Here is a 25165-nt window from a genome sequence, read left to right as displayed (position 1 = left end):
AGGGTACAAAGAGGGCTTGGAGATAAGGGAAGGGGGTGGCGTATGGTTGCCACATGCTCTAATTTTTGTTTTTAAGAGATTACTGTTTGTTGTGTGGAAGGTGCTCCACGGGACAAGAGGACCCACGTCCTTCTTACAAGAGCCACCAAGTCAGGATTAAATGTACCATGGATTCTATTAGGGAAAAGGAGTGAGGAGACAGGGAAGGGAGTTGGGGGAGGGGACGTGTCCGGACTGCCATCCTCTGGTGGCTGCAGTGTCGGTGACTGGAACCGAGTAGAAGACAAGAAGAGAGGAGTTGCCAGATTTAGACTGTATTTTGAAGGGGGAGCTGACTTGATTTCTGATAAAAAGGGTCCTAGGGGAAGAGAAGAATCGAAACTTACTTTTAGGCTTTGGACCTGATAGTTCAGCAGAATAACGAGATGGGAGCCCAGGGAAGCAGTGAACTGAGACTTGCTCCTTTTGAGATTTCTGCTGACTTTTTCAGTGGATTCTCAAACTTGTGAATATTTCTGTCCTGGTTCTCCTCTCCCTTCCTACAACAAGATTTGGGGAGCTTCTTCAAAGGATATGTTAGAAGCAGGAAAAAGAATGGAACAGTAATGGAAAACAAATGTGCTAAAATAGAGAGGTATTAGCTGTCCATGTGTTCCCAGGGCTCTAGAATGCGGAACTTGGAGTTTACTAATGGTAAGAAAACCGCTTTGTTTACCTTGACAGATGAGCTGGGAGCGTTCTTTCTGCTTTAGGTTATTCGGGTCCCCCCCAAATTGAAATTCATCTGAATTTTTAGATTATTGTTTAAAAATGTGAAGGTCTTTTAAGCAATTAAGAGGATAGAATATTTGAGGTACACTATGGAAAATTTTTTACTTCAAGCCACACAGAGATTACGGGGCTTTGAATTTAGAGAAAGCCCAAAAGATACAGCATTAAATACTCAATACTTTTAGGTCCACGTAGTTAGGAAAGTAGCAACCAGACATTCAGCACTGTAGGTTCTTAGTCACATTCATTTCATGAGAATACTATTTAGTCCAATTCTTATTGCCAAAGAGCTAAGTCAAGTTTCTTATGTGTGTTTATTAATAAGTTTAAATAATTTAACCATTCTTCAAGTCATTGTGGTTTTAAAAAAATCTACTTTGCTTATGACCTAAATCTCACATTTTCTTGAACAAATGCTGTTTATTGATTACTCACCACATGCCAGGCCCTATCAGGTAGAGACAAAAAGTAGGTCCTTGGCCCCTGAAGCTGATGGTTAGCAGAGAAATCTAACATCTATCGGTTACATATGCTGACTGCGATGCAGTGTGGTAAGTGCTGCATTGTCGGGGTTGATAACATTTCAAGAAAGTACAGAGAAGGAAACCGTTATTCTAAAGAGACAGTGATGTTTTAGCCCCAAAGGAGGAGTGTGTGTCAGGCAGAGGAAAAGAGCACTACAAGGCAGAGGGTCTGGTATGAAGAACAACTGAGACAGACATGAAAACTCAGGGCACACTGGGGAGACTACAGAAGACAAAACCCAGGGAAGGGTGGAAGCTGGCAGCTCTTCGTGTACTCTGCCAGAGATTTGGAATGTTTCCTGGGGATAATGGGAGCTCAGTGGAGAGGTTGCAAGCTGGAGAGTAATCATGAAGAAGTTTCCATTTAAAATAGATCACTGTGCTGGTAGTAGTGGGCGTCAAAGGGCAATGGTTGGATCTCAGGGCAGAAGCTAGGGGGCTGTAGTACTCATCCAAGTGAGACACACACAGCACCTGAGCCAGGAAGGGAGGGAAGGGCTGCAGGATGCTGGAAGCGCAATAGATGATTTCTAGATTTGGGATGGGTGATTTGAGAGTCACGAAAAGGGGGGGCGGGAAATGAGGTGATTTTGAGATATCTAGTTTCTAAGTAGGCTGTCAAGAGATAGTTTATTTTGATGAAAAGAGTCAGGCAGAAATACCAGCTTCCTCATTTAGTCACTTGGATGTGTTACTTCTATTCCCATATGTAAACGGGGGCAAAGAATCTTTTAAGTATTTTGCTAAACAGATGGTGATGCTGTTCATTGGATAGAATTGAAATTACAGAACGAAGGGCAAATTTGGGACAAAGATAGTGGTTATCTGCATATCTGAGATAGTAAACGTTCACTACACAAACCCTGTGTTCTGCACCTCGTGTGGATTGCTTCATTTAGTCTTCACAGCACTCCTACGGGCAGTATTATTGCCAGGATTTTACATGAGAGCACATCAAGGATGAGAGGGAACAAATTACCTAAGACCAAGTAGAAGAGTTTCTGCTTGAATCTGAGCTGAAATTAAATCCTGACTCCAGAATACAAGGGGGGACACCCCCCCCAAAAAAAAACAGAATTATATTCTGGAGGGTGGGCCCCTTGTAGTATGTTTTCTCTGCTTGGTTAGTGTTCCTAGAAAACCGTCTGTATGAGTGTACTAGCTACTCACCTTCAGTAAGAGTTTTTTTTTGAAGACTCTTTCAACACATTTGCCTGTTGTGTGATGGATCGTTTACAAGGGCACCTGCCCACACCATGCTGAGTGTTCAACAGTTTTGGACCAAAATCAGCATGGCCTCTATGCCCCATCTTCCCTAGTCACCCCTTCTCACCCCCAAGTGATGTTTTTTCATTTCCCCGGATGAAAAATCCTCAAAGGGAAACATTTTGCTGATGTGGAAGAGGTGAAATGAAAAAAACGACAGAAGCACTAAAAGGCATCAAAACTGATGAATTCAAAAACTGTTTTGAGCAGTGGAAAAAACATCTTGATTGGTGTGTTGCATCAAATGGAGAGTATCTTGAAGGTCACTGAAATTTAAACATGTAAGAATAAATACGAAATTTTTTAATGAAAAAACTCTGGGTTTTGGGGGTCCTCTTTTGTATATGTTTACCATAATTTGCAGCCTCTCAAATCTTTTTTCATGTGTACACATATATACTATGTATTTAATATAAATCAAAGTTCCATGGAACTTATCATACTCTGTAATAACCCCGATGCCTTCTATTTTATTATTCTAAATGAAAAAATGTTGGGTATAGCCTATTAAGTTGAGTTGATAATCTTTTTATGGGTCCTGACCCACACTGAAAAACATAGGGATAGAAATAGAAAAGAATAAAATGGATTTCTGTGGTTTCCATCACCAGGTGGCATTCAATTTTTGTTATTGTTGTAGTTTCATTCTTTGTAGCTTATCTTTAACTATGACAGAGCAAGAAGGATATGACTCCTCCAGCAACTCTGGGGGATAAATCTACTTTGCCCTTGGCCTTTGTTTAGGCTTAGAAAAGATTGCAGTCACAGATAACCTTGGCAAGTGGTAGTCCTTGTGGTCCAAATGTTCTCTCACTCATACCTCCCTTTTATAAAGTGCAATATTTGACTAATTCTCCTAAGGTTATTTGTACGTAACCTCCCTCCATATGACAGACAGAACTTGTCTTTCTGTCCGTAGCATCTAGTCAATGCCTGGAACAGAGCAGTGACTCAACATGTGCCAAAAGACAGTGGGGCACCAGCCGAGGTGGCCTGCCATTTCTTCAGTCGGGACTCTGTCTCTGCTGGTCCCATGGCCAGATGGTTGAAGTCTGGCAGCTGGAAAGAGGAGTGCCAGTCCAGATCTGCCCTGATGTCCCTGGACTGGGCCTGTTGGCCTTACGAGGAAAGGGTTTAGCATAGATTTTGCGAGTCTGGTTTGATTCTACTAACTGTTCTTCCAACACAAGCTTGAAAATTAAATTTCTGAAGCACTAATGTACTGATGCAATATCATAAAAAAATACATAAAACGTTGAGAGCATGGAACCTTATGGCTTTTTTCATTGAATTTTTTGGGTGACATTGGTTAATAAAAAGTTATATAGGTTTCTGGTGCGCAGTTCTATAATACACCATCTGTATGTTGTGTGTTCACCACCCCAAGTCGAGTCTCCTTCCATCACCATTTACCACCCCTTTACACTGCTCTCCCTCCTCCCACATACCTTAAGGGTTTTAATGTAGAGTACAGTTAAAAATAACAGACCCTGTGAAGAGAGGGATTATTAGTGAAGAAAATAACCACAGTACATTTTGTACCCAAAGAATTACACCCAAAGAATATACAGCTTCGGCAGGTAGAGGAGAGGGAGAGTTCGAGGAAAAAACTATATGTATGCATATGTCTGTGTGTGTATAAATGCCAATGGCTATAGATACATATGTGCACAGATAGACAAATAACCTCTGTTTACCACGAATGAAGCTGAAAAACTGCAATTTTAAGGCCTGATGCTTGCAAGAATGGATTTTTGCTTCTTTTGTTTATAATGAACATAAAAGAACATTTGATAGGAGAGTTTAGTGCATTTCTGAGCCACATGAATTAAATGTATGTGACTAAAAAGAAAGAAATTCTGCTCAAATGCTTAAATGACCTCTTTCAAAAAAAAACATCCTTCTACTTGGACGCTGAAGTGGAGCACCAGTAGCTGAGGGCAGAGGAACAGGCACCGCAGCAAAGAAAAAACAGGCTTAGCCTGCAACTTGAGAAGTTTAAGATAGTTATAGGGATGCATTTATTTTTACTAAAAAACATTGCTAAATCAGAGCAGGCAAATGAAGACCTGTCCTATTTCTGCTCGCTGGAGAGAAGATTAGACTGTGTTTCTTGGTAATCCAGCCTCAGGTGTGTGTTCCCGTTGAGAAGAAACAATAGGCCAGGTGACCTTCCTGGTCCAGCCCAGCCCTGCAATCCACCTTCGCGTCTCCCCTTTCAGCATCGTTCCAAACAGTAGCCGGGACTCCTTGTACTCTTCAAGTGCTGGCACTGAAAAGCCCATCCCAGCGTGCTGACAAGTATTTTAAGACATTGTGACTGTGTTTTCTAAGAGTTCGTTTAAAATTCGAACCAGTTTCCATAGGTTTCTTAACATAGTTGAACTTTCTATTAGATTGACTGTGCGAAATTCCCATTTCTGCAGGTTACAAAAGGTCTTTATGGTCAAGCTATAGTTTGAACTGTATCCCTGCTTGGTCCATATATTTTATCCTGCTCTGATTGTTGTGCATTATTTTTTTTCTAGCAATTGGAAGCAGTAGCTTCAGCCCAAGACCAGCTCACCAGTTCTCTCCACCACAGATCTATCCTTCCAAGTAAGATGTATTTTCTCTTAACAAGCAGCTTTTCCGAGTAGCCTTTTACCTTATTTCCAGTCATGTCTTGTGCCCACGTGTCACATCTCAATTTAAAAACAAGTGCACTTTATAGAGACTTAAATGTGTTTATGCAAATTTATTTGGGGCCTCTCCTAGTAGAGACTGAAGGATCTCAACACTTTTATCCTATGTTTGAACGTTATACTTTAAGAGACAGACTGTAACTGGAATTTGTGATATGCTTGTGAATCAGTTTCCTTGCATGTTTCCATCTAATGCATGGGCTTTCATTTTCTGTCATTTCTGACAAATAGCAGAGCATACCCACATATTCTCCCTACCCCTTCCTCACAAACTATGGCTGCATATGGGCAAACACAGTTCACCACAGGGATGCAACAAGCGACAGCCTACGCCACCTACCCACAGCCGGGACAGCCGTATGGAATTTCCTCCTATGGTGAGTAAGGCAGCCATTTCTCCTGGCAGTGTCATTATGTAGTGGGTATCCCCGAGTGGCCCTGTGAGAGACTGTCATCTTGGGCCACTGAGCAAGGGCCGTCACCTTTTGTGTCTACGTTGTTAATGGGATTGTTTCAAAGGGACATCGTGAGTGACTGCTGGCTACTTGTCTTGAAGTCAGAGGTGGCAAAGAGATGGCGTGGGTCATATGCCCTCTCGCTTTCATTTTATTCCATTTATATCTCAACTGTTAATTTGCCATTTGAGCACTTGGCTGTAGAATCCCAAGTATTTTGGTGCATATTTGCGATAAAACTGTGAATGAATTCTTTTGGGGTAGAGATTCATTTCCTATTTAGCAGATGCCTGGCTATGATTAGGGAAGGACAAGTGGAATTCAACAAACCCTTGCTCTAAACTCGAGGGTGGTAGGTAGTATTATCAAATTTCGGCATTATCAACCATTAGGAAAAATGATCTACATATCTCAACTTGGGCCGCACTTTAAAGAGGCAAATCAGGAAACGTTTCCAGCTCACCTCCCCATTTGTTCCTTCCCACCTGGAGATTATCTTTATCTTGGTGTAATTTAACTCAGTTGTTACAGGGTCAATACCTGCAAATTAAAAATAAATCAATCAAAACCTCAACATTTAGATTAAAAAAACCCTCTAGAATTTCAAAATACCTTTTTTTCAATTGAACTGCAATTCTTTTTTAAACAAATTGCAACCCATCTGAATAGAAAAGTATGAATTATTGGCATTTTATGAAGAAAAAATAAAACCTTGTAAAGAAAAAGTATATAATATATAACTTTTGGAGGAAAAAACTGGTAGAATATTTTGTGATCAATATTCTAGTTTCTGTCACTATTGTTTTGTAATATTCTTTTCTGTAGTATAGTGAAAGAAATGTTTTTAAGCATTTCATTAATAATTAGAAGGTAAATTAGTTTATTTCTTTCATTTTCTATCTTTCCCCCAAACCAAGTCAATCATATATAAATTTCTTATAAAAAAAATATATAGAAATTAACATCTAAATTGTCTATATGTGACTTCACCCTTTTTAGTTTTATTTCACAATGATCTGAACAGAATAGAATCTAGCTAAAGTCATTTCCTGACTTTAAAAATAGCCATGAAATGGACTTTCTAGAATTGTCTTTTATTTCCATAACTTACATTCAGTGTTTCTCAAACTAATATTAAATATAAATCAAATTTATCTAAAATGTACTTTTAAACTACTATTTTGCTAAAAGGGGAAAGAGGATCTATGATTTGAATTATGTAGTTTAATTCTATAATGTGAGTCAAGGATTCCCCACTTTATATTCTTAACATTGACTGTCAGCTGGTTATTCGAAGTCTCAGTACGGACAGTACCAGGGTACTGCAGACCTGCCAGCGCTGCTGCGGGCAGGGGCCATTCCTGCTCCTGCCCTGGCTGCCACTGTCACAGCCCCTCTCCTGTTCACCCAGTCCTGCTGGGGCCCATTGCCAACAGCTGGGCGGGAGCTGTTGCCCTGGGGTAGGAGCTCCTCCAGTTCTAAACCATTAGCAAATGTCCCTGTTGTCTGAAATAGTGGTTCCAGGTGGGTGAGATGAGCAGAATGTCTGAGGTTGCGATCAGAACTAATAGAGTAAGGATAGGAAATGTAATCCTCACCATGATAGGTGAGGATGGGAGAGGTGGTCAGAGTCAGTCTGTGTAAAGAGCTTTGATCCCAGGGCTTTCCATGCTTATAAATCTTCTGGGACTAATTCTCAGTCCTTATCACTTTCCTGATCACCTTCTTTTGTCTTTTTTTTTTTTTTGGACCTTAAATACAAGTTGACGCCCCCAGGGCTTCTGCCCAGGCACTCTATTTACCCCCTGGGTCAGTGCACTAAAAATATGGCAGCCCAAGTAGCTCCACCAACTCTCTCCTTACACCCTTTCAGAGCACAAGACTGCTTCCTCTTTCTCAGCCCACCATGGCTGCTTCTTCCTTCTCTCTCACTCAACCCTTATCTTAAATGCTGGGCCCAGAACTTCCTGTGTGACCTCATATCCAGCCCCACCTACGATGTACCACTTTTGCCAGTTCCCCCATGTCTATTACCTTCTTTCAGCTGCCATCTTTAGTCAGAGCAAGAGTTCTTGTGATGCACAGACATCCAGGGTGAGCACCCACCTCTCCTGGCTATGTCACAAGTCACTAGGTGCTCTTAAAGTCACATAAACCTTTTGCTCTGGGTGGCAGCCCTCTCCATTCAAGAAAGGCACAGCTATTAACTGCCTTTGTTTTGCAAAGTATCCTAAACTGTATCCTCCCCATTCCCTTCCCCTAATCAAGGGCTATAGAGATTGTCTCCTATTTTCAGGGGACTCTCCCTCTGCACCCCATTACAATTAGAGGTGGCTCTCTCAGCCAAGAATCAGAGATTCTTCTATTGCCTTAGGAAAGTTAACTAGCTTCATTCTACCGATGAACATCCCCTAAAATGGAGATAAACAGACTGCTGTGTATTCTAGATCCCACAGATATCATCTATCTAAAATGCAAAGTAAAATTGTTCAAAAATGTGAGTTCCTTGGCAGACTTTTTCTCCCCTCCCTCTGTGTGAGTTAAGGACAGTTGTTAACTTTCCTGACTGTCTTTAATTATGATGCAGGGCTGAGCCCCGCACAACAACCCTGCCAGACGTGAGCCCTAAAATTAGGATGCCAGCCTGGAGCTCTAGGAGGTTCTTCAAGGCCACAAATACATTATTTATATTACAATATGATCAAAAGAATGTATACTTTAGGCTACGCTTAAAACAATTCTATTTGAATTGTAGTAACTATGTATGGTGCCAGGTGGGCACTAGATTTATCAGAGTGATCACTTCATAGATTGTATAGATGTCTAACCACAGGATTGTACATCTAAAACTAATAGAATGTACATCAACTGTAACTGAAAAATAAAAACTATAAAAAGTTTTAAAGTATACAACTTAGTAAACTCAATTGATTAGCAACCTTAGAAAATTATGTTTGAATAAATACTTGGAACTACAAGGGACAAAATGGGAACTGCTGGGCAACTTGTTTATAAATCACTCTGTTGTTCTATAGGATTCAGTTCTTAATATCCTGCTTTGTGTGTGTGTGTGTGTGCACGCGCACACACATGCACGCTTACTTCCTGCTAGGATCTGAGTATTGGGAAAGGTTTTTGCTTGTGTTCCTTAGTTCTGTGTGCAAAATTGCTCCCTCTGACTTCAAAATAAGTGTGTAGTAAAAACATCCTTGTGGTAGAAAGAGTAAGGGGGAAAAAAAGAAAGAAAAACAATGCTGTGAAGCTAGAGATTCTAATTAATCCTTTTTAAAAAAAAGGGGATTTTAATTCTGGTATTAATCAAAATAACAACTTTTAGAATAAATTAAAGCTTAGTCATGACCATTTCTTGATGATAGAGGAGATGATCTTAAACTCTTGTAAAACAACAAAACCGAGTGCAAAAGTCATGTCACTGGAGTTCACTTTTATAGAAAATGGAATTCAGAAACACATTAAGACAATGTAAGCATTCAGATCTGTAATGATACTGTGTTTTTTTAAATTGAAGTTATAGTTTAGGGTATTTCACGCTATGCGTATCTACACTTGATTATTGAGAGAATATTGAGAAGCATTTGTGACAAATAGTTGTAGAAGTGTTTTTGTATGTCAGCTTTTGAAAATGAACAGATAGATAAGCTGTCACTAACTGATTTAGGTGCATTGTGGGCAGGCATCAAAACTGAAGGTGGATTGTCCCAGTCTCAGTCACCTGGACAGACGGGATTTGTCAGCTACGGCACCAGCTTTGGCACCCCTCAGCCCGGGCAGGCACCGTATAGCTACCAGATGCAAGGTCTGTATGCACACTGATGTGACCCTCTTTGTTAACCCTGTAGGCCAGTAGGTACTTTTGTAAAATAGAGTATGCTATATCTTGTGTAAAATTGAAATATAATACATGTTATATATACGTAAAGAAACTGAAAAAAATGTAGAAACTGTTAGCAGTTATTAATCATGTTTGTGGAGAGATTATGTTCTTGGCAGATTGGAGCAGTGGTAGAAAGGAGACAATTTCTTATATACATATACACATATGTAACATTTATATAATATATATTATATGCTACATTTATCAAATATGTTATGAAACTTACCTACACTACCCCTCCTTCCTCCGTCCCTCTCATAGAGTCTATGAATGGACTCCATTTTTCATTTCCTATAATACACTATTCAATTCATTGCTCTCTACTTTTTGTCCACAACCACCGCCCTAAGATTGCTTTCTCTTGCTTGCCAAAAGACACCCCCCCCCTTTTTGGGTCTTTTCTTATTGAACTTGTTAGCAGCACTTGATCCCACTGACTCAGTCTCCCTCTTCGGCCTCATTTCTCTCCACATCTACCCTCACACACTGTGGCCCCGCGGGTACTTTCTGAAGTCAAGTCTGATGTGATATGGAAATAGTAGATGTTGGTGGATAGTGGGCTGGGTTTAGAGGCAAGATACCTGATTCTACTTTTGCTCTTACCTACTCTCTTGGCATACATTTGCACATTTAAAATATCAAAAAATTCTTTGTGAAATCGAAGTGTTCTGCCTTGGCTTCTTATGATAGATGCTAAGAACTCAGCATGGCCCATGAACCTTTCTAAAAGGGCTGAGTTTCCTCATTTTCATCATCACAGCTCTAGAAATAGCGTAGCTGATAGGTGTTGACTAAATGATCTCCCAAAGACTGAAATATTAAATTGACAGCCACTCAATGCACCCTCAAGGATCAGCCCCCGGGTTCTGATTTTGAGGCTGCAGACCAAACAAAGTGTAAGTGCGTATCTGCAGCCTCTTTTTACCAGTCCAACATGAGATGAGTACAGTGAATTTCAAGTTAAGTGTTTAGACACTTTTGGGTTGATAGTAAATCTTATGTGGGTTAAATCAAATGTTAATTTTAAGATATGGGACTTGTACTCTCTCTTTTATTTTTTCATTTCATTCTGTTAGTAACTCACGACTATTATATTTTGCTAAATTGTCATTTTAGGAAGGATTGGGGGGAAACTGGTCCTGTACCCCAGAGAGTTTGAGAAATATTATACTTGAGAGTCATTTTTATCTTTCTGTTCTTAAATCAAAACTTATATAGCAGCGACAGTTCTAAGAGGCCTACCCAGCTACAAGAGTATAATCATGGTGTTAAGAATAGAGAGAAGAAGCCCTGGCTGGTGTAGCTCAGTGGATTGAGCACGGACCTGTGAACCAAAGGATTGCAGTTCAATTCCCAGTCAGGGCACATGCCTGGGTTGCAGGCTGGTTCCCTGCAGGGGATGCATGAGTAGCAACCATACATTGGTATTTCTCTCCTTCTCTTCCCCTCTAAAGATAAATAAATGAAATCTTTTTTAGAAAATGAATAGAAGAATGGCAGTGGAAGAAGAAAAAGTAAAGTTACTTTAGAGGGGAAAAATCTCTTTTGAAAAAGAAATAAGGACATTTGTGGTATCAAATATAGGATTTCTTTTCTACCCATAGGTTTCATTTCATCTGAGCTCATTGGACATTGAATTAAAGCTCTTTTGTGTTTTTGTGCGTCCCTTTGTTGACTGGCCTTTACAGAGGGATTTTAGAGCTTATTTTCTATGACTGAGTTAATATTTCCAGTGGGTGGTTCTATAATAGCACTTCACTTAATTTTAGCTTATTGGGTATAAGATAATTTCCACATATCAAGACAGATAATATGCTATTAACTTGAAGCTTAACTGGCTGATATAATGATGGATAATTATATATTACATACTATAGATTCCTTATGGCCAAATTTGGATAATTAGATGCCACTTAATATGCATTTCTTAAATATTAAATGAATGACAAAAATGCCTCAGCATTATTAACTGATTTTGTGCTGTCCTATTGTGGGGATCCATTGACGTTTGAGAGTCATTTCAATACATCTTTTTTAAAGTATAAAAATTTCTGTAATTTCTGAGATTACTTTTATAAAATTCTCCAAATTCTGTTATTTTTAATTAATAATGGTGTTTTTTTTATTTATGTCAATCTTTTTTTATTAAAAGATTTTATGTATTTATTTTTAGAGAAAAGGGAAGGCAAGGAAAGGAGAGGGAAAGAAACATCAATATATGGTTGTCTCTCACATACCCCCTACTGGGGACCTGAGCCTGTAACCCAGGAATGTGCCCTGACTGGGAATCAAACTGGCAACCCTCTGGTTCCCAGCCCATACTCAATCCACTGAGCTACACCAGCCAGCCAGGGCTGTTTATGTTGATCTTATACTAATACTAAAAGCTCATGAAGTAAAACCTCAGCAACTGGGAAATGGCTTTCATGTTTGCTGCAGGATTGCTAGAAATGTCTATTTCTCCTTTATCTCTTTTGTACACTTAGGGGAAGATTAGAACTTAAGTTCAAGTGAGAAAGACAAAGCATATTTGTTCATAGATAACTGTAGAGTTCATCCCATCCAAGGGAAATGCTTATTAGTTTTTGCCATCTTCCCGCTCCCAGGTCAGTCCGTGTTTCTGGGAGTTTTCATATGGTGTGAGGAGGTCTTTTCTCTCACACCATTGACAAACCTCATGCAAATAAGTTGGGAGAATGGGTGAGTGTGGATGGACAAAGCAGGCCTGGAGACCCGTGGGCCACTCTGCTGATAGTATAGATAGTGTTTTCAGGGCTGCTCACCAACAAAGGACACTGACAGCAAGCTTGAAGCAGAAGGGGTGAGAGTGTGTGTGCGGCAGTGTGTGTCAGTTTGTGTGTGGAGGTGTGAGCACTTGTGCCCATACATACACAAACGATGGGCAGGAAAACCACCTAGTAAAAAGTGCTTCAGCCTTTGAATGTTTGACAAGTTTCACAGAATACCTGCCCAGGTTGTCATAAGCAAGTTTTCTTCTCCTTTTATGTAAAGAGGCATCTGACTCAAAATCAAACTTTTGGTTACAATTTTTCATAAAGGCAAGTCCCAGACCTACCGCTAGCTAGCGTCACCCTCCCTTCACCCCCACAGCCGGTACAGCACAAGGGGAGTTCCATCCGCCACAGAGGCGTGGTCATAGGAAGAAAGCGAAATTTTATTTAACAGTCTGTTTGAGATAAGTGTGAAAGATTTTCACACACACAAAACACAGTGAAATTATGTTGAGTCGCTTAACTGCTTTGAAGAAAACCCAGCTCTCCATAGAAACTTAGTTCTGTTGATTCCAGATATTTGCAGGTAGAACCACATTTACTCATATTTTTATCTCCGCTCTCTAGTAGCATGTCTAAAATTTACAGGTGTTTGTTGGAAGTGGAGAGGCCTGTGCCACAATGACAGAAATTAAGACTCATAAGGACTCTAGTTCTCTTCATGTCGAGAAATAAATTTGGGAGCCCTGGCTGGCGTAGCTCAGTGGATTGAGCGCGGGCCTGCAAACCACACGATTGCGGTTCGATTCCCAGTCAGGGCACATGCCTGGGTTGCAGGCCAGTTCCCAGCAGGGGACACACCAGAGGCAACCATACATTGATGTTTCTCTCCTCCTCTCCTTCCCATCCCCTCTAATGATAAATAAATAAAATCTTAAAAAAAATTGGGGAGTCAGCAGGAAAAAATCTTGATCAGTTTATTTTCATGGGATATTCAAAGCGATCTTCCCTTGTTCTCATACTCGTCAGTGGAATGGAGCTGATTGGAGCCGTGGCAGAATCAGGGTGGAGGTGGAGAATTCCTTTCTGAGTGTTTTATTGCCCTGGAAGAGCAGTGACGGTGCGGGACCTTTCTGTCGTGCTGCACCACTGAGGGGTCAGGGTTTGCCATGATAGATGGGAGGGGCTACGCAGATGCACATGTCCGACCCAGAGGAAACTCCGTGTTTATTTTCCTTTAGGCTTTATTGCTCTCGCTTAGAGAAGACAATAACACAAATTCTAACTCCCTCTTGGTGTATAATGTTGTTTGTTCTGTTAAAGAGGTTGGGGTTCCAACCAGTGAGGAGAGACCATAAATTAAGGGCAGGGGTTTGCTAATGGGGCTTAGAAGGGTGTCCAACTGCACGGCAATCTATACCACACTCAACTGGGGCTCCTTATGATGTGGAAGTGATCTAATAATAATAATAATCTAAGAAGGGACACTATCCTCACCTCCTTCGGGCTGCCTGTCTATAGCTTTTCCAAAACAGAAAGGAAATGTGTCAGGTTATCAGTCGTTTAGAACCTCGAGACTGCATAGCAAAATGCACTGCCGAAGTTTGTCATTAATTCCAGAAACGATGTTTTTCCAAAGAGAAAATACAAAGCCCAAGATACAGGGTTTAAGAAAGTGGCAACTAAACTTTTTTCATAATCTGCTGTGATAAAGTGTTTGAATTTTGCACTTTCTGGTGTAAGGTGGCAGGATAGATGGAGAAGAGCTATTACTGCAGCTGGCTCTGATATTCAGATTTTCTCCACAATTTCTGTGCCACTCACACCTATATTTCAGTTTGTTTTTTTTTTGTATTCCAGAATTATTTTTTTCTTAAGTTGATTTTTTCCATTCCAGCTCTGTTAGCATCACGTGGTAGTTCAAGGGATGAGTGTTGAAAGTTGTATGGAAATCTTTTGCAGTCCCCGTATACCAATAATTAATCGGTGATTAATAGCAATACTATTGTCTATATGAGTTGTTTTTTATTTAAAATATATAGAAATCAATTAAGAAAGATAAATGTAAAAGTTTTGCGATCTTTACTACCCATGTTTAAAATTCTCTTTTGCATCTAGAAGCTATTACTGAGATAAAAAGGAAAACTTGGTCATTTAAAATCCTCCTACTAAGCAAGGGGGAAACTTGGGTTTTCGGTAGCCCATCTGGCCTGCAGAGGCTTCTCCCAGGGGAGCTATGCAAACTTCTGCCACATAGATCGTGCCCGATGACAGACACAGCCCATGGCAAAGAGGCCAGAGAAGGAAAGCACATGGGCTTCTGTGCAAAAATACACGAGGGACAGATAGCATCCTGCTTGCCCAGTGAGTGTTAGAAAACTCTCTGAAACGTGGGAAGTACAGACAGGCCCCAGCAGGTTCCAGTATTTTTAGGGTGGCTGGGAATCTGGTTTTTAATGTGGGCCCTTGTTCTCTGTGAAGTGGACCTTTGACCTCCATGTTACCTTTTTATTTTTCCTAAGTTTTTTGAAGGTATAGCTGGGCAGTGTTCTCCAGGTTAAATCACACACAAAACTCGGACTTTGCATTTTCAATTATGTTATGAATCAACATAGACTGGGTTTTTAATTGTAAAAATGTAGTAGGGATTTCAGAGGTGGGCTAATTTTTAAACTACAGTCGCTTAGCACTGATAGAACTGGGTGACTCACACAGGGTCTTCTACCACGACTGTTTCTCGTTTGTTACGGTTGACAAGACCACCACCCTTTCTCTGTAGGGACCCCCGACAGTGACAAGAAAGCAGAATCTTTGTGATACACTCTCCCTGGGTGACTGTATATAATTTGCTTTTTAAATTATGTACTACCCTAAAAAGAGAGGCACAATGAACACATCTTTCAGAAATGAAATAGTTTGGTTCTAAATTTACTTACTCAGCTTCTCAGGTGCTCCTGTCTCCACCCATTGTGTGTCTGTGATGTTCATGTAACCAAAAATTAACACCAATTTCCATACTACATAGTTCACTTGCAATGTCACTGAACATGAAAATCTAGAAGGTAGATTGGGCATCGTCAAATGAAAAACACAGACCTGGAAGTGGAGATCATGGTCATTTCCTAACTGAGTGTCCTTGGACAAGGAAATCACCATTCTCTCAGCTTATTATATTATAAATGCACTATAAAAGTATAGGATGTTATTGCATTCTGAATTTGAAATCTTTCACATGTAAGCATTATTCTTTCGTCACGAACACACCCCTGGTAGGCCAATATCCGAGCTAACAGAGCTAATAGTCCACACCTGTCCCATAAGGTCCATGTTCTGTTTGATGCCCATGTGGTATATGGGTGTGAACTCCTTGTATCATCGTCTCTGGGATCAGTGGTACTCATATCTAAGATCAGTGAGATTTTTATGAGCTATCTAATATCCACAATGTGTAATCAGTTTAAAAGTTCATTTGATTTAAAACTCGGCTGGATTTTATTTCTGGAGATTCAGAAATGTTTTAAATCCTTCCAGTAAATACTTCTAGGTCCTGCATTTAATTTTCTTCATATAATTTAAATCTAAAGTAGGGATTAGAATCTACTGTTTTTTAAGATAAGCCTTTATACACCCTGTAGTTAAAAAAAACAGCAAAGTATGTGTCCTCTAGATAAAATCTGAGAAATAAGCTCAATTATTATTTGATGGTTTTTCCTTTCCCTACTCTTCTTTTTCATTGACCAAATAAGGAAGTTGAGAGAAGTTTTCTCTCCCGATGTCTGTTGGCCTTCAGGTCACCTTTTCAAACTTCCCACTGCCACCACACACACACACACACAGACGCACACACACAACTGGAGCTATGGAAAGGCTTCTTCCTACACCCAGTTCTTTATGCAGGCCATATCCTCCCCGAGCCCTCCCGTCACCTAGCACACGGGTTTCAATTCCCAAACACCAGCCCAGAGCGCATCATCAGGAAATGGAGACGGAGACCTGATAACATCGTTTGAATGCCTAGATCCAGCCTTGCTATATGCAACTTTAGCCTTTCCAAATTTATAGGCCAATAAATTCTCCTTTTAAACTTAAAAAAGAAATTCTCAAACCCCAGTTCTGTCTCTCACTTGAGCTTAGATGAAATCCTTTGAGGGCCAGAGTCAGACAGTTTATCCTTCTCCGTGTAAGGCAGTGGGATAAATATAACACAGAAATTTAAGGAATTTACGATCAGGAGGAAAATAAGACTAATGAGTGCTTGGTTAGTATTGTTCCAATGAGGAGATAAATTACACGGTATCGGTTATAATTGAGCCGAAGTTCCCAGAAGGCGAAATGGGTGCAGAGTGGACTAGTTGGGGAAAGCTTATAGGAAAGACAGGCCCTGAGCCAGACCTTGAAAGAAGGGAAGTGGGGACTGAGAGAGAGAAGCATTAAATTAGAGAATGAGTAAGATGAGTTTCCGGGACAGCGGTCCCCATCCTGAACTAATAGAGCGGCTGTGGTGGGAAGCTTTAGGGAAGAGCGTGGCCAGCATATTCTTCTCCCTGTATCATCATCCCAACTCTCCACCCCAAACGCCAAGTGCAGACCCATTAATGTAAACATACAGACCCTTTCCTCCATCCCACCCCCTCTAATCCTTAAAAGGAGAATAAGAATCATAACATTTCCTGTGTCCATATATACTCCTACTGGTATATTCAACATTCGGATTCTTGGGGTTATCAAGTAAAGAATGCCATTTCTTATCCTGACCTGTTATTCTTTCCTTAAACACATGATCAGAAGACTTCTGCCAACTACCTTGAGTCCTGCCCCCCCCCACTTCCCTATAAGCTTTTTACTGAGTTTTGGGTAGTTTCTCCTCACCCCTGTGAGAATGTACTTCTTGTCCTTTTCTGTGCACAGTTATGTCCTCCTTTCCACCCTAGCCAGGTGGTGTCAGTTCATTCACTGAGCAGCCCCGTGTCCATGCTTGGGGTGCCTACGTGGATAACGCACGCAGATGTTTCTTTGTGTCTCTGGTCTGTCTCTGTCTCTGTTTCTTGTCTTCTCTGGTGTGTGTGCTTAAGCTTTCCTCGAGGGAAGGTGTCGTGACACCTGCTCCTTTGGCTACATACAAGAGTGTCTTGAGTTGTGGTCCGGCCTGTGGGGACTGCTGGTGGGTACTGTCAACTGAGTGAGCTTGAAAAAGGTTTTTCGTAAGATATTTAATCTGCCCACTCAGAAAATAAATGTTCTCTGCTTTAATAAGAGGGCAATGCAATGAAAAATAATTCTGTCTCTAGAAGTGTTCTAAAAGGAAAGATTTTTCCAGCATTTTGTTCTGGAAATTAGTATCTCCCCTCCCTGCCCTCCCCCCAAAAGAAGTATGGCTATGATTCTTCACAATAGTTAACTATTTAAATAGATAAGATATTCCAACAGCCACCTGCTTGGACCATGACTTAATTCAGACCCGATTAAAAATAATACGGGGTATTATTGGAGCTTTACTTGAACTCACCTCTGCCAGACTCTTTAATTGAGAAATAATGCATTCTAAGTAGGATTTTTTTTCCTGCTTTGGGAAAATTTCATGATATGATGTTACCTAAAATGTAAAACATTTCATTGTAAAATATTTATGCTCTTTTGTTTTAACTAGAGGTGACTTTTCATGCAAAGTCATTTGTCTCTGGAAAGTAATATACTTTTATATGACTTTGACAAAGCAGTTGTGAACACCAAACCTAGCTCTATAATCTAAAATTATAAGAGAAGACTTGTGTATCCAACAGAAACCCTCAGTGGATTGTTCCTAATGGAAAGAGGAGGTCTGCTTTGCCTGGTCATGTCTTGCCCTCTCTCCCCTGTGTGGAAAGCCAGCGGGGGAGGGGAGCAGCCGTCTGGCTGAATGTGCCTTTCCTGCTGGGTCAGCGGAGACCGGGAAGTGGGCTTGCAGCTACACACTGAACCTTTCTTGGGAGCATGGCCATTGCTCTTTGCCTTTGCTTTGTGGTGTTCTAAAATCCAGTGAAGTTCATCAGGTAGTGTGGGCACCAAATTGCATCAGATCCGCTGTCAGAATGGGACCCTCTACCCTGTAACAGCTTTAGCCCAGCTTCAGGCCGAAACACCCACCCACCCACCCACCCACCAGTTTCTGAGAAGCTTCCATACAGCAAATGCTTAATGAGTGTGATGACTTTACTCAGTGAGGAAAATTAAAGCATATACTGGTTATATGTTTTTGAAGCAGTCGCTAAAATCGCCCACTTAAACACAGTGGCGCTAAAATCGGGCACTATAGGTGTTTGGCAAACCTGTGGGTATTCAGGTCACACTCTCTCCCTTCTGTGTCAACAAGACCGTGATCCCTGCATCTGAGAAGGAGCCCAGATATGGCCTTGTAACAGGTCCTTCCTATTGACTCTGTGGCAATTAGTAGCCGTGTGTTCAGTATCTTGGTAAAACAATATTCAAATGAAAACCCCCTAGCTTACTTGGAGAGGCATATGGCATGGAGATTAAGAGTTTTGGCTCTGGAGCCAGAGGGCCTGGGATCGAATCTCAGGTCTGCCACAGTTGCTCATAATCTTGGGTGGTTTGTTCACTTGTAAAACGGAATCTAATAGTGCCTACCTTGTGGGGTGGTTGTGACGGCTGTGTGCCGTAACATGTAAAATTCTTTATTTGGGCCTGGCTCAGAGTTACCCACTCAGTAAGTTTTAAGTACTATCATTTGTTCTTGTCACTTCCGTTTTGCTTCCAGTGCACTGTTGTTAATCCTAGAAAAAAGAACACATCAGTGAACTTCAGAATGTCCCATTCAGAGTTACCACTTGATAAGTGTTAAGTATAGTATTTGTTCTTGTCATTTCTGTTTTGCTCCCAGGACGTTATTGTTGATCTTAGAGAAGAGAATACATCTGTGAACTTCAGAATGTCCCATAATGCAATATGGAATAGGGAAGAAGGCGTGAAAAGCGTTGTGTGGACTCTCAAACCAGACTGGGCTACATTTGAATTTCACTCCCCTCCATGGGAGCTGTGTTAACCTAACCCTCTGTTTCCTTATCTGCAAAATGGGAGTGTGAATACTTCTATAGGTTTGAGTTGAGGAGTATAGGTAAAGCATGTAAAAGGAGAACATATAATAAGCACTCAATGGATGTTATCCATTTTTAGTTTTATATTTTGTTTTTGGCATGTTTGTATGGGTTGTCTACAAATACCCAATTGCTTTTATAACCTAGGGTTCTTTTAGACTATTTGATAAGGAAAGGACTAATTAAATATGATTTGTATTAATTTTTAAATTACTAATTAATTAGCACAAGTTAGCTTGAAATACTGGTAAGTCGTAGATATGTAAATATATATAGCTAATGCATATCACAGAGATAGATAAATTGGTTGAATGATTCAGTCATCCGGGTTTAGGAAGGAGAGAAAATGGGAACTGGGGAGGTTTTTCTGAGGAAAAGGGCTTCTCTTCCATGCTGATTTGTGATGCTGATAAGAAAGTAGCCAGGATATAATGGGTGGAAGTAAGAGGGCAGGAGTAACCTTAAGAAAACCTCCTGTTGCTTCGCTAGTGTTGGAATGGGCGTCTGGGTGGGTGGGGATTGGGATTACTGGAAAGAGACTAAAGAAGCCCAAGAAATAAACTGGAGCCAGACCTGGGTCTAATGAAGAAGCCCTGGTAAGGAGTTCAAATTTTATCGTGAGAGCAGTAGGGAACCACTAATGGTTACTTTTCTTTAGCAGGGGAGTGAGAAGATGAGAAATACATGTTAAAGAAAGTATTGCGCTGCCTTTGTGGAGCATGAACTGGAGGGGTCAGACGGTGGGCGGGCAGGCACCCAGGAAAGGAGGCTGCGCAGACACCCAGTGCTGGTGGCCCGGACTGAGTGTTAGTAGTTCTCTGTGCCCGAGTCCTACAGGAAGGCAGATCGGAGTCTGGTGGTGAAAAATTAGTATTGCCTGAGCTTGATTCTTTAGTCTGTACGCCTCTCCCTGAAGTAAGTGAGATCCTTATGGAAGTTGCATTAAATCTCCTGGGCCGCTGAGTGCCATTAAATGCCTGCTCAGCACACTAAATGGAATGGAATCCAGCCTGCAGTCGGCCAGTAAATGAATATAACTGATGTTGAATCCCAGCTAATGTGCAGTCTTGGAAGTCTGAGCATTAAGCATTAAGTCTGCAAAGTCACCTGGGTACCATTTGCAGTACTGAGCAGTGATTTACTTGGTCATACCTCAGTGGCCTATATGTGCCAATATAGCTTCCACAGTCTTTTCTACTTTCTTCCAGGGAGTAACTTATGAAATGAAAACATCCATTTTTAAAATATATTTTATATATTTTATTCATTTTCTTGGTGGATGGGGATTATTGAGTTCAGTATTTATTGTTCGAAAATGTGTAGTATAAATGAAAGTAGCAAGTCATAACCTAAAAATGTATAATTTAAATGAAACTACAAGTCATAACTCAAAGTAATTTTTCCTATCAAATATATAGAATACTTAAAATTTTAAAAGCATTGATAGTCACATTTTTATCCAAAAAAAGTCTTACAAGAAATTTTAAAAATGTTCCTTATAAGTTTGCTTTATATATAATATCAATATTAATTATTCCCTGGTATGCTAATACAGAATAAGTGACTCATATGCCAATCAGGTCCAGTGTTTATAAAGACAAAACAAAGCCGATGTCATCCTGATAAGTCCTGTGAGGTCCAAGACTATGTCTTACTCATCTTTTTATCCCTGTGTAATTATGACCATGAGCCCAGTATTTACCATGATTAAGAAGTATGAGATTGCCACATAAAAATGAACATTAATGTGGGAATCTCGTCTGTTGAGGCCCTGATGTTCATGGTGGGGTAAGTATCAGCAGGGTGAGAGCCCTCTGCTTATCTGTGATGGGTGTTCTGGGAATTTTGAACAGTTGGTGTTCCTGAAAGATTCAACTGAGAAAACCTCAAATATGAGTCTGTGTGTTAACTAAATTGAAAATGATCTTTGGAAATGTTTTTCCTTCTTAATGAAAATAACAAATCATTAGACCGGGTTTTCAAAGTTCAGAGATGCTTGATTAAGTAAGTAGAAAAAGAATTTTAGATATGCAAAAAGATTGAGTCATGTTTATCTAGTTTGGGAAAGTGTAAAGAGAGAAAGGATACATGAGTCCAGTGGAGAATGCTAGAAATGTTTGCTGGGATAAACAATAACAGTTCCTAACATTCGTGGACACTGTAGATTGTTGACTGCTTTCCAAAATGTTACCTCATTTGATCTGTGTAAGACACCCTATGAAGTAGAGCTTTTGCCAATAAAGAAAGTATATCTAAGAGCAATTAGGTGATTTATTCAAAGTTTAAACAGCTCCCAGGTGATCAACTGGAAACTGGTTTCTGACTCTTAGGCCATCACTTAAATGTTCAGTAGCAAGTAAGTAATTGACATTTATTAGCTGGAGGTATCTGTAAATTGCCTATCCCATCATTTGCCATAAAAAATTATTTTAATGGTTTGTCTATTAACAGAAGCAACACAGGTTCTGAGTAGAATATTTAAGAATGTTTATTGGCTTTATCAATATTATGTGATTAGTGATTGTACCTCTCTATAGATAACATTTCTAAGATTTTTGTGTTTTTTAAACATGCCTTACGCCTTTAGACACAGACTATAGTGTAGGGGTTAACCAGAGGAAAAGGGGTTGAGGCGGGTAGTAAAGGGTAGAGGGGTCAAATATATATGGTGATGAAGCCCTGGCTGGTGTAGCTCAGTGGATCGAGTGCGGGCCTGCAAACCACAGAATCGCGGTTCTATTCCCAGTCAGGGCACATGCCTGGGTTGCAGGCCAGTTCCCAGCAGGGGACTCACGAGGGACAACCATACATTGATGTTTCTCTCCTTCTCTCCTTCCCTTCCCCTCTAAAGATAAATAAATAAAATCTTTAAAAAATATATATGGTGATGGAAGATTTGACTTTGGTTGGTGGGCACACAGTGCAATATAATGATGATGTATCAGAACTGTGCACTTAAAAACTTATTGTATTAACCAATGCCACCCCATAAATTTAATTAACAATAATAGTGAAAATAAAAGAAGAAAATGTTTTCTGCTTTAAAAATATTTCCAGTGAGATCACCAAAAACATTTTTACCTTTTAGAATTTAGCAAAATAGTATGAAATTTTTTTCCACATCATTGAATGTCATTACAATATCATTTAAACAACTTTATACAATAGTAATCTGTTTCCTGATTGACACCCATGGAAAACTTGGGGATGCTTTCTGTGTTCTGTTATTAGGAACAACATTGGAGAGTGCCTTCATTAAATCTTTGTATAAACCCCTATTTGTTTCTTAGAGTAAAGGTCTGGCCATAAAACTGCTGGGTTAAATGGTATATACAATTTCTTAGTAACTGGCCAGATAGCCCAACAGAAAGGTTGTGCCTATTTAAATTCCCAATTTGTTGTATATGAACACCCTTTTATACGCTTGCCAGTCCCTGATCTTGTCTTTCCAAAAATCTTTGCCACCGTGGTCATCGAAATTAGTATATTGTTGCTTTGCATAGTTTAACAAGAAGATCATAAATAAGGTGAAGGACAGAACTCAGGTGTGCTCTGAGGTTTGTGCCCTGCACAGCGCCTGCTGTTCATTGTTGATCATGGGTAGCTCTTCCACAAATAAAAGGTCACCTGGACAGAGCACATAATAATAAAGCATCACTCATGTTCCTCTCTGATCTTTGTTTTATCAAATACTTCAAGTGCTGTCCTTCCTTCTCCCGTGAAATCAAATAATCACCTTTTTCAGTGGGTCATTATCATAATAATTGCAAGAACTTTAAATTCTTGGAAGCAACAACATAGTTTGTGAGTTTATAAGAACTTTAAAGATCATCTCATCTTGACCCATCATTTTACTAAGCACACTTCAAGATGGGAAAATCCTGTTGTGTTTTACTAACTGAAATGGAAAGCTCAGTGTCTAAATTTTTGCACAAATGTATAATTTCATCCATAGTTTATATGTGTTACCATGTCATCACAAAAGCACACCTCTTTACTTTTTAATTCTTTGTAATATAGTAAAACAGAAATTGTCATCCATTTTAGGAAAATGAATTTGAGCCATGGCAGAGGGTCCTGGTTTTGAAGAGAAACCATGTATATTTGCAATGAACTCCAACTCTGCTTTATCTAAGTGATAATTTCCTGTAGACATTATTCCGCCCAGCTCAGTCAACCATATTTCTTTTCATTTTCTTTTAGGTAGCAGTTTTACAACATCATCAGGATTATATACAGGAAATAATTCACTCACAAATTCCTCTGGATTTAACAGTTCACAGCAGGTAATTTTAAAAGCCAGTTTAATTCCTGAAATTTTAAAACTGCAACAGATGATTTTCTTCTATGAAAAAGGATCTGTTTATAGTACAATATAATGGGAGAGTCTTCCTAAGCCTTTCAGTAGTTTTTTTCTGTTAACATCTCTTTAGTAGTCTTACACAGTGAGTTGTGTGGTTTTCTGGTTAGTTTAATTTTACCTATCAATGCATCATGACATAGAAGAAATATGAAGAGTGTGTCTGATCATACATAAAATTTGTTTGCAAATTTGAGCACTTCAGTTAAAGTGTGCTTGTGTGTTTCTATGTAAATTCAGAAACGAATCTGTTTGCAGCTCTACTCTGAAATGTAAGAAATAAGCAGCCATATTCTGACAGACAATTCTTGTGTGATTTGATTGGATAGGACTACCCATCTTATCCCAGTTTCGGCCAGGGTCAGTACGCACAGTATTACAACAGCTCGCCGTATCCAGCTCATTATATGACAAGCAGTAATACCAGCCCAAACACGCCTTCAACAAATGCCACCTACCAGCTTCAAGAGCCACCATCTGGCATCACCAGCCAAGCAGTTACAGATCCCGCAGCAGGTAATTATGCGTTTTATGGGTTCTGCAAGCGGTATGTCTGGTGCTTTAAATGAATTTTTCTACAGTCATATATTCGTGCAGTGGTCACGCAGTTTTGGCAGATTTTGGCAAGTCTACATATAAATCAGGGAGCATGATCATGGCTGTGGCTTTATATTCATTTGTTTAAAAATTTTAGTATAAAGTATATAAAATTCAAAAACACACGAAATAGATATTTTATTGAATTACAAATATACATTTTTCCAGATATATATTGCTTTTTAGATGCAGACTTATATTTAGATATAATTACTTAACTATAATTATAAATCATTTGCTAACATATTAAATATGAAAATAAGTAACATCACCTTGAATTTAATATGTTTTATCATGAAATATTTAATATTTCCCCCCAAATATCAAATAGCATCAAAGGGTTGATGACTGTGGAACACCGTGACTCCCCTGGCCAGTCCTTTCCTACTCATGCCTGCTGTGAGTGCCGAACAGGTCGCCCAAGTATGGGCGTGTTCCATCATCTGTGTACACCTTGATGTGCTCTCTCCATTCCTAAGAGTTTTCCTACTATGGTTTTGGTACTTCTTCATCGTTATCTTAACATTTTTTAAAATGTAATCTCTTCTTTCATGGGATGAGCTATTATCCTCCAAGAGTCAGAATTTTTTTCCTTTGCCTTTTTAAAAAAGATTTTATTTTTAGAGAGAGGGGAAAGGACGGAGAATAAGAGGGAGAGAAACATCTATGTGTGGTTGCCTCCTGTGTACCTGCTGCTGTGGAGCTGACCTGCAACCCAGGCATGGGCCCTGACTGGGAATCGAACTGGCAACACTTTGGTTCTCAGGCTGGTGCTCAATCCACTGAGCCC

At 39.9% G+C, this 25165-nt stretch overlaps 1 protein-coding gene across 12 annotated transcripts in view; it reads left to right on the top strand.

The window, feature by feature from the left end:
- EYA1 (EYA transcriptional coactivator and phosphatase 1) overlaps positions 1-25165 on the top strand; it is a 303573-nt gene that overhangs the window by 181775 nt on the left and 96633 nt on the right. For 8 of the 12 annotated variants that reach the window (XM_037058695.1, XM_037058699.1, XM_037058694.1 and 5 more), the window contains 5 exons: positions 5090-5159; positions 5477-5622; positions 9380-9517; positions 23622-23704; positions 24108-24294. In XM_037058695.1, coding sequence (XP_036914590.1) covers positions 5090-5159; positions 5477-5622; positions 9380-9517; positions 23622-23704; positions 24108-24294 — 624 coding nt within the window. The remainder of the gene's footprint in view (positions 1-5089; positions 5160-5476; positions 5623-9379; positions 9518-23621; positions 23705-24107; positions 24295-25165) is intronic. The other 4 variants (XM_037058700.1, XM_037058696.1, XM_037058698.1 and 1 more) reach the window with 3 other exon arrangements.

This window comes from Sturnira hondurensis, unplaced genomic scaffold (assembly GCF_014824575.4).
Source record: "Sturnira hondurensis isolate 20B ecotype Veracruz unplaced genomic scaffold, ASM1482457v3 Scaffold0010128, whole genome shotgun sequence".
Classification (NCBI taxonomy): Eukaryota; Metazoa; Chordata; class Mammalia; order Chiroptera; family Phyllostomidae; genus Sturnira; species Sturnira hondurensis.
Note: the sequence above shows the minus strand (reverse complement) of the source record. Positions and strands in the feature narration are given on the sequence as shown.